Source organism: Chlorocebus sabaeus, chromosome 16 (assembly GCF_047675955.1).
Source record: "Chlorocebus sabaeus isolate Y175 chromosome 16, mChlSab1.0.hap1, whole genome shotgun sequence".
Taxonomy (NCBI): Eukaryota; Metazoa; Chordata; class Mammalia; order Primates; family Cercopithecidae; genus Chlorocebus; species Chlorocebus sabaeus.
Genome location: NC_132919.1, coordinates 29,612,957 through 29,625,317, shown reverse-complemented (window position 1 = coordinate 29,625,317; position 12,361 = coordinate 29,612,957). Strand labels below are relative to the sequence as shown.

The 12,361-nt window shown below is 51.9% G+C and overlaps 1 protein-coding gene across 2 annotated transcripts in view; it reads right to left on the bottom strand.

The window, feature by feature from the left end:
• RAB11FIP4 (RAB11 family interacting protein 4) overlaps positions 1 to 12,361 on the bottom strand; it is a 141,497-nt gene that overhangs the window by 96,838 nt on the left and 32,298 nt on the right. For both annotated transcript variants that reach the window (XM_008010962.3, XM_073004835.1), the window contains exons 2-3: positions 4,252 to 4,339; positions 2,085 to 2,173 (exon numbers count right to left, since the gene is read on the bottom strand). In XM_008010962.3, coding sequence (XP_008009153.1) covers positions 2,085 to 2,173; positions 4,252 to 4,339 — 177 coding nt within the window. The remainder of the gene's footprint in view (positions 1 to 2,084; positions 2,174 to 4,251; positions 4,340 to 12,361) is intronic.

Here is a 12,361-nt window from a genome sequence, read left to right as displayed (position 1 = left end):
CACAGCAGACCCTCCAGATTGGCGTGGCAAGCCCTGTTTTACAGCTGAGGACACTGAGGTTCAGAGCGGTTGAGAAGAATGTGCTCGGGTTCCATGGCCTGTCCTGGGTGGCCCACGTGGGTGTGGACCCAGTCCTGCACACCTCCACATGCTGCCTCCTGCTCAGCAATCCAGGAAGGGCCTCCCCACAAACTTCCTGGGAAACTCAGTATTTGTCCCACAGTAGGGGTCCTCTGCCCTAAGCCTGGTTCCATTAGCTGGCCCCAAATACATATTCAACTCCTCCTTGCTGGACCCATCAAGACAGGCCTGGAGCCACCACTGCTGGCACAGGCACAGGCCTGGAGCCCAGCTATCTCCACGCATCCCTGAGGGCTCTTGCTTTGAGCACAGCAGCCTGAGGCCTAGCCACAGTTGGTGCCTGGCTTTGGTCTCTGCCGCCGTGGACTGGCAGCCCTCAGCACTGTGTCCCTCTCTGTGGACTGTCCCTCCTCCAGTCCTGCCCAGGGAACCCAACCCTGGCCCTACGACCCAGCTGGATTCCAAAAGGCCTACCATCAGCCAAAGCGGCCTCTGGGGTCCTGGATCTCCTTCAGCTATAAACATACTCATGTTTTGGGGGCCGGAGGAGGCACCCATCAGAACTGGGGAAAAGGATTGGGGGTTGGACTGGGTGAGAAATCAAAATCATTCTCTTCTAGTTTTGGGTGTCGCCACCAGGAGGGACCTCGCTGGCTGTCAGCTTGTGCACCTTAAACGATTTCTCTGTAGGATGAAGCTGCACTGTTTGGAAAACTAGTTCAAAGTTTTATAAGAAACACACCATTAGGTGATGACAACAGTAAAACAGAGCCTTGGGGACTGTGGTCTTTGTCCCACTTCCTGATACAGAGCTTCAGGATGGGGCTGGTCACCAGAAAGACCAAGCATACAATGAGGTGGGAACTTCCTCACCTTCCCACCTACCCCCAACCTCCAGGCACAGGAGACGGGCTGGAGACCAGGTTGTAAAAACTGTTTTAGGTTTGGAGATGAGTCTGGCTCTGTCACCCAGGCTGGCTGGAGTGCAGCAGCACAATCACAGCTCACTGAAGTCTCAAACTGTTGGGCTCGAGTGTTCCTCGCACCTCAGTCTCCCCAGTAGCTGGGACTACAGGTGTGCACCGCCACATCCAGCTAATTTTAAATTTTTTTGTAGAGACAGGGTCTCACTATCTTCCCCAGGCTCGCCTCAAACTCCTGGGTTCAAGCTGTCCTCCTGCCTCAGCCTCCCAAAGTGCTGGGATTACAAGCATCAGCCACCACACCAGGCCTACAAATTCTCGAACAATGAGATACAGAGAGCCTGGGTGCTGGTAGCACAGTGATGTGCTGGGAGGCAGTGTCCTTGAAGGTACGGAAGCTCTGTACCCCCGCTCCCCATACCCTGTCTTGTACATCTCTTCCGTGTGGCTATTCCTGAGTTGTACCCTTTGTAATACGCTGATCATCGTAAGTACAACCATTTCCTGAGTGTTTCCAGTGAATTACCCAGCCTGAGAGAGGGGGTCCTGGGAACCCCGTGTTTGCAGTTATCCAGGAAGAACCGCAGCTGCCATGGGAAGTGGGGCAGTCTCATGGGGCTGGCCTTGACTCGTGGAGTCTGTGCTAATGCTGGGTAGTTAGTGGCAGGTGGAACTGACTGCTGGACACCAGTTAGTGTCAGAGAATTAGAGAATTCATTGTTGTTTGAAAACAAACAGGAAGCGTTCACCTCAGAGAGCAATGGTGCAGGAGAAAAGGAAACGATTCCAGTCCTGCCTCCCCTCCACTTGTCACTTTCCCTGTCTGGACCTCAGTTTCTCCTCCGTGCCACAGGTGGGGAACAAAGTTGCTGGGCGGGGACCCCCAGCTGTTACACACTCTGCTGGGGCTTCCCAATGGGGCCTCAGGGCTCCTGTTCCAAAAACTATTTCTTGACTTTGATGCTCAAGAAGGGTCCTCAGAGGGAGGTTCTGGATCCTCCCAGATACTGAAAATGGAGCAAAGGCGAGACCAAGGAGGAGGCAGAGCCATGGAGGTCCTAGAGGTCCCCCAAGCCTTACCTGCTCCACGCAGTCTGGGATCTCTGGCGCGCACGGCAGAGTCCCGGCGCTCTCCACCGATAGCACATCCTTCAGAAGCTCCTCGCACCCTGTGCAGACAGGCAGACACAAGGGACGGTGAGAGGTTGAGCCTCAGCCTGGGACGGCTGCTCTGCTTCTAACTAATGGGCATGGGGCGGGAAGGGCTGAGGTGGGGTCCCAAGGCTCCAGGAGGCCAGCTGAGCATTGGAAGGGATGGAGCCCAGGCGGTGGGGAACTCGGCTCAGGGCACTGTGCAGGGAGCTGCAAGAGGCCTTGTCCTCTGGGACTAACTCCCACACGCAGAGGGCAGGCTGGGGACACAGAGAAGAAGGAGGCCTTCCTGGGGGAGGGGACCTAAGGCAGTGCTGCCCACTTGGCTCACAGGGACTCCTAACAACTCTGCCAGCCTCTGGAGAAAGCAAACACACCCAATTCTCTGAGGCTGGGCGCCCTCTGCGTTCTGCAGACCCTGGGACATCCAGGACAGGGCTGTTCCAGGACAGCTCCAGTTCCTGCTGACTCTGCACATGGCTGGCCTCGCTCCTGAGTTCCCAACCAAATGCCCCAACATTGTACTGAACACGGGAGGGGGACCTGACAAAACGCCTGGCACAGGCACATGGCAGGTGCAGCCTGCAGTGGCCCATTGTCAAATCCACGCAGAAAACCTTCCCTGGGTGTCTTCTGTGTTCTGTGCCCCCTGCACCGTGTATTCGTTTCCCTTCATCCCTCACCCTGCATCCTTCCACCCTCCCAGGGTTCACAGGCACCCCACAGAAAAGGGCTCACCTTGATCTGAGCCACAGACAGGAAACCACGGCTTCCTTTACAGATAACCAGACACCCTGGGACTCCAGAAGTGACTGCATTCTCTCTGCAGCTAGTGGGGAGGCCTTAGCAAGCCCACCTGGCTGGTGATCTATGCCACTGTCTCAGATTTTTTTCTTTTCTGAGACAGGGTCTTACTCCGTTACCCAGGCTGGAGTGCAGTGGCATGACGTCAGCTCACTGCAGCCTTGACTTCCTGGGCTCAAGTGATCCTCCCACCTCAGCCTCTCAGGTAGCTGGGACCACAGACACACACCAGAATGCCCAGCTAATTTTTCTGTATTTTTTGTAGAGACGAGGTTTCGCCATGTTGGCCAGGCTGGTCTCAAACTCCTGGACTCAAGTGATCCACCTGAGATCAAGCGATCTGCCTGCCTCAGCCTCCCAAAGTGCTGGGATTACAGGTGTGAGCCACCGTGCCTGGCCTTCACTGTCTCAGATAAACAGCTTAGTAGTGAGTGAGTGGCCATATTCTGATTCCTGCAAGTTTCTCACAACTGGCCTTTGAATTTTTGGGACAAGACAGAGGGATTTATAGTGTCCCCCTAAAGCTGGAAGGGGGAGCAAGTAAAAAAGGCAGGAATTAGGAAGAATTAAGAGGAAGAGAGGGCAGGGCATGGAGGCCGATGCCTGTAATCCCAGCACTTCGGGAGGCTAAGGTGGGAGGGCCACTTGATCTCAGGAGTTCAAGACCAGGCTGGGCAACGTGACGAAACTCCATCTCCACTTAAAATACGAAAATTAGCCCGGCGTGGTGGTGTACCTCCTGTAGTCCCAGCTACTCAGGAGGCTGAGGCAGGAGGATTGCTTGAGCCCAGGAGGTTGAGGCTGCAGGGAGCCATGATAGTCGTACTGCGCTCCAGTAGCCTGGGTGACAAAGCCAGACCCTGTCTCAAAAAAAAAAAAAAAAAAATTGGAGGTGGGAGCAGGGAGGACACAAAAGCAGCTCAGAGACAGGCAGGCAGTCCGTGACCAGCACTTTGTCCAGGTTTGCCCAGGAGACTCCTTGGGTTTGGTCATCCCAGAGCGGGAGACAGAGAAAGAGGACAGAAAAGCAAGGAGGGAGGCTTTCTCTAGAGGCAGGCAGACAAGGGGAAGGGCAGAAGTGACCTCCATGGGTGAGACCACAGCCCCCACGGCTGGGGCGACTGTGTCCTTCCCTCTGCCCCCCGGGAAGCCAGAGGCAGAACCGACTTCTGGCCCATCCTGGGCTCTGGGACCCCTGTGGGGAGGAATCCAGGCTGGGTCCCAGCCACACCAGCTTCCCCAGCTGGGCAGGGCCTAAAGCATGTGGGAAAGCCTCCCCAGAAGGCCTCACCTTTCATGGCGAACACCCCCCGGCAAAAGTCCTTGAAGTTGATTCTCCCCAGGTCGTTGGGATCCAAATATTTCACAAGTTTTTCCACCTGTGGGAAGGAAGCAAGGACAGGTGTGAGACACCCAAGGATCACCCGAAGACGCAGGGAGCTGGGACGAGGAGGCCGAGAGAGAGGGAGGGACACCAGTGTCCCCGCCCCATCCTCTCCCCTCACCCTGGGGTCAGTATCGGCCACGGGGCCACTTTATTCTCCCCGTGGTGACAGACAACTTGGGCGAGGAAAAGCAGAGCCAACACCAGCTCCCCCGTGAGCGCACGGCTTCAGGGGCCGAGCCTCCTTCCCCCAGGGGCTGCACACTGAAAGCCAAGGCTCTGCCAATGTTTTAAAATTGGTTTCTTTCATACAAAACAGACACAAACGCATTGTAGAAGACCTAGAAACCCCACCGTTTCTCTTGTTCTATTTCTTGTTCTAGGCACTGGCTAGATGGGGAAACTCACTGAGATGGACACTGGTGGCTGATGTACTTTTCGTTCTATTTGTACCTTGCACTTCAATAAAGAGTGTTACATGAATAAGGAAGTAAGTTTTCACCTGGCAGAGTCAGACATCCCTGAGGTTGGAGTTTCTCTCCCGTGTAATAGTAAGTAGGACAGAAACAGTTTCCATGCTGCTTGGTGTGTACAACCCACATTGTTAGTGGCTGTAACATATTCTGCCTGGTAGGTTCATCATAATCTACTTCACCACCCCTAATAGCTGGGCATTTTGGTTATTTCCAGCTTTTTGCTTTTATAACTCATCTTTGGGGGTTCCTGCAGCTGTGTGGATGAACCATCAACCCCCGGTCTCTCAGATTCTTGACTTTCTTATTGCCTCATATTCCACCTCAGGCACCAAGTCCCTTGGTCCACCCAGTCATCACCCCCTCCAATCCCACCCATCCGAATGTCCCACTCCCTGACCCCATCCTCCCTCCCTTCCTGCCACTGCAGGGTTCTTCGGCATCACTGGGTCTGCTCACTTTCACTCACGTCCAATCCATGCCGTCACTGTATCCCACAGCTCCCTATTTCCCACACCACCCCAGGGGCCCCACCTGGTCATAGCCATCATCCTCTCTCTCCTGGACCATGCAAGTCTAACTGGATCATGTCACCCACTCCTCTGCTTAAAACCTTCCAGTATCATTCCACCACACTTAGGATAAAAATCCAAAGTCCACAGCACAGCCCATGAGGCTCCATGCGATCTGACCCCTTCCACTCCCTCTCTTCCCATGCTCTTCATCACTCACTGTACTCCAGCCGTACTGGCCTTTGGTCAGCTCCTCAAGCAAACCACCACACTCTTCTCTGCCCCAGGGCCTTTGCACACGCTATTCTCTGTATCTTGCACAGCTGTCCTCCCCATTCATCATGTCAGTTCATCCTTCAGGTCTCCCTTTGTACCTGTATGAAACGTCCCTCCCCAAGACAGGTCTGTCCTGACCACCCGCATCGATTCAGGACCCACCCTGCTGCTATACTGTCTTGTAGCATCCTATACTTTCCCTTCAAACTATTTGTTGCAACTTGCTATTGTTAACTAAAAAGAGATTGACATGGAGGGTTTATTTGGGAAACAAAGAATTGCAATTCTTTGTTTGGGGGAGGGGGCAGCTGCAATGCTGAGGAGGCTGGCAAAAAGTCACTTTCCTCCTTCACTGAAATTTTGCAGGTCTTTCCTGAGAGTCCACTAGGTACCAGGTTCAGGGGGGTTCACAGAAAGAATGTGGCACGGCCCCGCTGCCCTTCCCTCATCCCAGACTCACACCAGAGTAGAAGGTACAAGGGATCAGGATAGCCCTGAAGAGCGTCCCAGGAGGTAAGTGGAGGAGAGGATTCTTTTTTTTTTTTTGAGACGAAGTCTCGCTCTGTTGCCCAAGCTGGAGTGCAGTGGCGCGATCTCAGCTCACTGCAACCTCTGCCTCCCAGGTTCAAGCAATTCTCCTGCCTCAGCCTCTCCTGAGTAGCTGGGATTACAGGCACCTGCCAACATGCCCAGATAATTTTTGTATTTTTAGTAGAAAGGGGGCTTCACTATGTTGGCCACGCTGGTCTCCAACTCCTGACCTCAGGTGATCCGCCCACCTCGGCCTCCCAAAGTACTTGGATTACAGACATGAGCCACCGTACCCGGCCAGGAGAGGACTTTTTACGGAGGATTTCTACAGAAAGTTGTTTTCAGAGGCAGCTCATTGGCTGGGCAGAAATCCTAGATTGCAAAGCCTTTCTGACTGGTGAGCTAGTTAGGGTACTCGCAGCTGAGAAATGCTGGAGGCTGGCAGATCACGACCTCGGTTGCGCATCCAAGTCTTTTGGGATGTTGTGTGGCTTGAACTTTAGCAGGCGTGAGTATCTCCCGACCTCACTGCAGAAAGTCTTAGCCTTAGTTTCTCCATATTCTTTCATGTAGTTGTATGTGTGTGGGATAATTTGATTAATTTATATCTTCTCTCTACAAAGTAAGCTCTCTAAGGGCAAGCACCCTGTCAGTTCTGATCACCACTGTATACCTGGTCGCTTGCACCATGACTGGTACATAGTAGAGGCTTCATAATATTTGTTTTTGCTCACACCTACAATCCTCTCCAAGGTCAGGGCTCTGCCTTCAAGGCGGAGATTGCAGTGATCCAAGATCACGCCACTGCACTCCAGCCTGGGTGACAAGAGTGAAGCTCTGTCTCGGAATAATAATAATAATAATAATAATAGTAATAATAATAATATATATTTTTAAGAGCCAGGTCCTCACGCTATTGCCCAAGCTGGAGTGCAGTGGCATGATCATAGATCACTGCAGCCTCATATGCCTGGGCTCAAGGGATCCTCTCACCTTAGCCTCCCAAGTAGCTGGGACTACTGGCACACCACCACGCCTGGCTCAGAAGCCTGCTTTTAAATCTAAAACTGCTTCTAAAACTTAGTGGCAGCCCTCCCACAGCACCCATACAAGCATTCATTCATTCATTCATTCATTCATTCATTCATTCATTCATTTACTTATTCAACAAGTGATGACTGAGCACCTCTTACATGCCGGGCACTCTTTCAGGGGTTGATGGTGGTAGGTGCTGGTTCTGCTGGCTAGCCACACATACACAATAGTGCACACACATGTGTACCTGCTCACATTCCTTGTGATGTATGTGATGTGTACCTGCTCACATTCCAAGATGTATGTGTGTGGGATAATTTGATTAATGTATATCTTCTCTCTGGCCAGGCGTGGTGGCTCAAGCCTGTAATCCCAGCACTTTGGGAGGCCGAGACGGGCGGATCACGAGGTCAGGAGATCGAGACCATCTTGGCTAACACAGTGAAACCCCGTCTCTACTAAAAAATACAAAAAAATAGCCGGGTGAGGTGGCGGGCGCCTGTAGTCCCAGCTATAGGGAGGCTGAGGCAGGAGAATGGCGTGAACCCGGGAGGCGGAGCTTGCAGTGAGCTGCGATCCGGCCACTGCACTCCAGCCTGGGCGACAGCACGAGACTCCCTCTCAAAAAAAAAAAAAAAAAAAAAATGTATATCTTCTCTCTACAAAGTAAGCTCTCTAAGGGCAAGCACCCTGTCAGTTCTGATCACCACTGTATACCTGGTCGCTTGCACCATGACTGGTACATAGTAGAGTATGGAGTACATACTCCATCTTGCCGCTCCCCCTAATAATTACCATCAGTATCTATAGCACAGCCAGGCCAGGATGAGCTCTCTCCAGAATCTGCTCAGGCTGGGCTGCAGGTGATGGATCTGAGGGCACCTGGGGCCTGCAGAGCACAGCATGCAGGAAACGGCTTACTGTCACTGTTGTCAGTGTTCACGCCCTTACAGGCAGACTCACCAGCACACCACACCGCCCATAACAGGCACCGAAGCCAAACCACGTTGGGGATTCATCTATTTATAGGGACCATGTTTTTCTTGCATGCCCACAGCGTGGCAGCTGCAGCAGGGGTCTGAAGCCCTGGTCACTGCCGGTGGCCTGGCACCACGGGGCTGTGCCCAGTGGGCTTTGGAAGGTGAGCAGTGGACAAAGAGGGCCCCACCCTAACCATCTTCTCCCTGCCTGGAACCTGGAAGCTCTGTGCTTGCATCTTGATTCCGGCTGACCCTGCTTTTCCACTCTGGTGTGAGTCTGGGATGAGGGAAGGGCAGCGGGGTCGTGCCACATTCTTTCCGTGAACCCCCCCTGAACCTGGTACCTAGTGGGCTCTCAGGAAAGATCTGTAAAATTTCAGTGAAGGAGGAAAGTGGTTTTTTGCCAGCCTCCTCAGCATTGCAGCTGCCCCCTCCCCCAAACCATGCCAGCCTCTGACACTGCCAGGCAATGACGTGACTTCTGAGAATAGCAATGCCCAGGTGCCACCTGTAGGGCTGCAGGGGAGCCCACCCACCATCCCAGCTGGCATTCTGCCTCCTCTCGTCCTGCCTTCACATCGCTGGCATTATAGGGGGTCTGTGAATGTGGGCATGGACCAGGACACCCTCTACCCTCAGCCTCCCATGCTCACACCTACAATCCTCTCCAAGGTCAGGGCTCTGCCTTCATTATTTCTGAAGCAAGTCAAGGGTGGAGTCAGCCACAGAGTGCTGCCTGACTGATGAGGACCCCCACCTCAAGTCCACCTAGGAGGCAGGAGTGCAGGGATTTGGATTCTGTAATCTGTGTCCACAACTCCCTGGGGCTGGGAGACACTGGCGGGTGAGCTGTCCATTCCTCTGCCAGCAGAAGCCTGCCTGGACAGAGGTGGGGGTGGGGTTGTTTGATGACAGGCAGATAGATGGGGTGCTGAGGGCCACTGCATGTTCCCCGGAGCACCCGAGCCATGGCCCAGGCTGTGACCTCTCTACAGCTGCTCTCACAGGGCTCTTCAAAGAGCTACAGCCCCAGAGTGGTGGCCACAAAAGTGCCAGGCCAGCCGGGCATGGTGGCTCACGCCTGTAATCCCAGCACTTCAGGAGGCTGAGGTGGGTAGGTCACCTGAGGTCAGGAGTTCAAGACCAGCCTGGTCAACATGGAGAAACCCCCATCTCTACTTAAAATACAAAAATTAGCTAGGTGTGGTCATGTGTGCCTGTAATCCCAGCTACTCGGGGAGGCTGAGGCAGGAGAATCATTTGAACTGGGGAGGTGGAGGTTGCAGTAAGCCGAGATTGTGCCACTGCACTTCAGTCTGGGTGACAGGGCAAGATTGCATCTCAAAAAAAAAAAAAAAAAAAAAAAAAAGAGGCAAGGCACACTGACGTCTTGCCCTTTAGAAAACAGGTGTGAAATTGGGCCAGGGGCGGTGGCTTACACCTGTAATCCCAGCACTTTGGGAGGTCAAGGTGGGCAGATCACTAGGTCAAGAGTTCGAGACTATCCTGGCCAACATGGTGAAACCCCGTCTCTACTAAAAATACAAAAAAAAAAAATTACTCGGGTGTGGTGGTGCACACCTGTAGTCCCAGCTACTCGGGAGGCTGAACAGGAGAATCACTTGAACCCGGAGGTAGAGGCTGTGGTGAGCTGAGATCGCACCACTGCACTCCAGCCTGGGCAACAAGAATGAAACTGTCTCAAAAGAAAAAAAAAAAAGAAAGAAAAAGAAAACAGGTGTGAAGTTATTAGAACAAGGCATGCTGGTTATTACCAATATATACCATCACCACTGGCTCAGTGATTTTTAAAATAAATAACAGCATCATTTATGTGGCGAGGTACTGCGAATGCTTGGAGTCCACGGAGGGTTCATACATAGTCTCATTTAATCCTCACAGCAACCTTAACAGTAGAGAGGTTAAGACATTTAGACAAAGTCACTGTAGGGGTAACCCCCCCCTTTTTTTTTCCTCTTTTTAAAATTTAAAATTTTTGCCCACCTGTAGTGGCAACTCTTGAACCCAGGTCTTACTGACCCTGGAGAGTCAGCCGCTGCTCCCTGTTGTCTTACTGGGCCAGAGACTGTCACGGGGCTGTCTGCACTGAAGTGCTGTTTCTATCCCCTGGCGCCCTGTGCATCAAAGAAGCTTTACCCACTATGGTGGGGACCCCTCGCCTTTGATCTCAAAGAGTCTCGACCTTCCTGGACATCGGGTAACCTTTTGCCACAATTGGTCCTCTGCTGGACACATGCCGCTGACCCAGCCCATCATTCCACAGTCAGTGAAGCCAGGTCCCAGGGAGAGAAGGGGCTTGCCCAAGGTCACACAGGGAGTATAGCAAATAGCCACCCCATGTGATCTTCATGGGAAGCCTACACCCCAGGCAGGGGAGCTGAGGGCCGCCCCCACCCTGGGGCACACACCATGCGTGGCTCCCGCTCTGGCTCCCCAGCCAGGAGAGACCGGCTCACCAGGCCTGGCAGGCATTGCAGGAGCAGCTGTTGTCACTGAAGCACACGCAGCTGGGCCCCAGCTTGCTGCCAGGGAAATTGGTTGTTCACTGGAAGTAAAATATTGATCTTTCCTTTTTGAGGCCACTCAATTACCAGGCTTCCCCTTCTATTTCTGTTGTCTTTCTCTTTGAGCTGATTTTTTTCCCCGAACTCAGTCCCCTGGGTCACATCTCTTCTAGCTCAGACCAGATGATGTTAAAAAGCTTCATGGCCATTGCCATCTGATTGATTACCAGCCAGACACTCCCTGAGCCCATGCCCAGCCACCCACGCCTCCCTAATTTCAAGGTCTGAAGGCCAGACGGACTCAAGCAAGCCATTTGCCTTTCTGAAATCTCAGCTGCCTCATCTGAGCAAGCGAGATAAGCCGGCTTATCTTGCCGCTGTGAAGCTGTCTGCAAGGCAAGGTGCCTAATAAACGTTAGCCATTACTCACAGGAATCAAAGCAAATGCTTAGTGAGCCTTCTTTGTGCCAGGCACTGTTCTGAGCACTCTATGCATATGAATTTGTTTAATCCTCGCCACCACCTGGGAAGTAAATACTATTATTATTCCCATTTTACAGGGGAGGAAACTGAGACATAGAAAGGCAAAGTCATTCAGAGTTAAGGTCACACACTTTGTAGGAGATGGCTGAACACAAGAGGCCTGGTTCCAGAGTTCATGCCCTTAGCCAGTAATTATTATTATTTCTGCTAAAATAATTGCAATCACTATTATTATGCTGACAGGTTTAAGGGCTTGCTCTGACCAGAGAAGGAATAAATCTGTATTCTGTTCTCTTTTCATCTGGAAAAACTGATATTGGTACTGACAACCTTTGCTTAAGAATTTGAGTATTAAAACAAAAATTAGGCCAGGCACAGTGGCTCACACCTGTAATCCCAGAACTTTGGGAAGCCGAGATGGGCGAATCACCTGAGGTCAGGAGTTTGAGACCAGCCTGGCCAACATGGTGAAACCCCATCTCTACTAGAAATACAAAAATTAGGCTGGGTGTGGTGGTGTATGCCTGTAATCCCAGCTGCTTAGGAGGCTGAGGTGGGAGAATCACTTGAACCTGGGAGGTGGAGGTTGTAGTGAGCCAAGATCATGCCACTGCACTCCAAGCTGGGCAACAGAGTGAGACTCTGTCTTAAAAAAAAAAAAAAAAAAAAAAAAAATTAGCCAGGTTTGGTGGTGCGTGCCTGTAGTCCCAGCTACTGGGGAGGTTGAGGCAGGAGAATTGCTTGAACCCAGGAGGCAGGAGGTTGCAATGAGCCAAGATTATGAATCCATCTCGAAAGAAAGAAAGAAAGAAAGAAAGAAAGAAAGAAAGAAAGAAAGAAAGAAAGAAAGAAAGAAAGAAAGAAAGGAGAAAGAAAGAATAATTTTGACACACTGTGCCACTAAAGCAGAGGTGGCCAGCTGGTATCTCAGATGTGGCTTGTGGAGAGACTTAAAATTAGATGCCAGTATTTAAAGCCGAGCAAGCTCCTGGTTCTGGTTAAGATGGAGTAAGCGCACTACAGTCTAGCTTTCCCATTGATTATAACTAAAAACCCTGACAGGAGACATAAAACAACTACACAAGGACTCTGAAAAGTGAATAGTGGAAGTTGAATTGGGGAGGAAAACAAAAACTTTAAGTAAGACGAATATGGTGGTGAGCTTTCTTAGTTTTTCTTTGCATATTTTCTGACCTAGACTC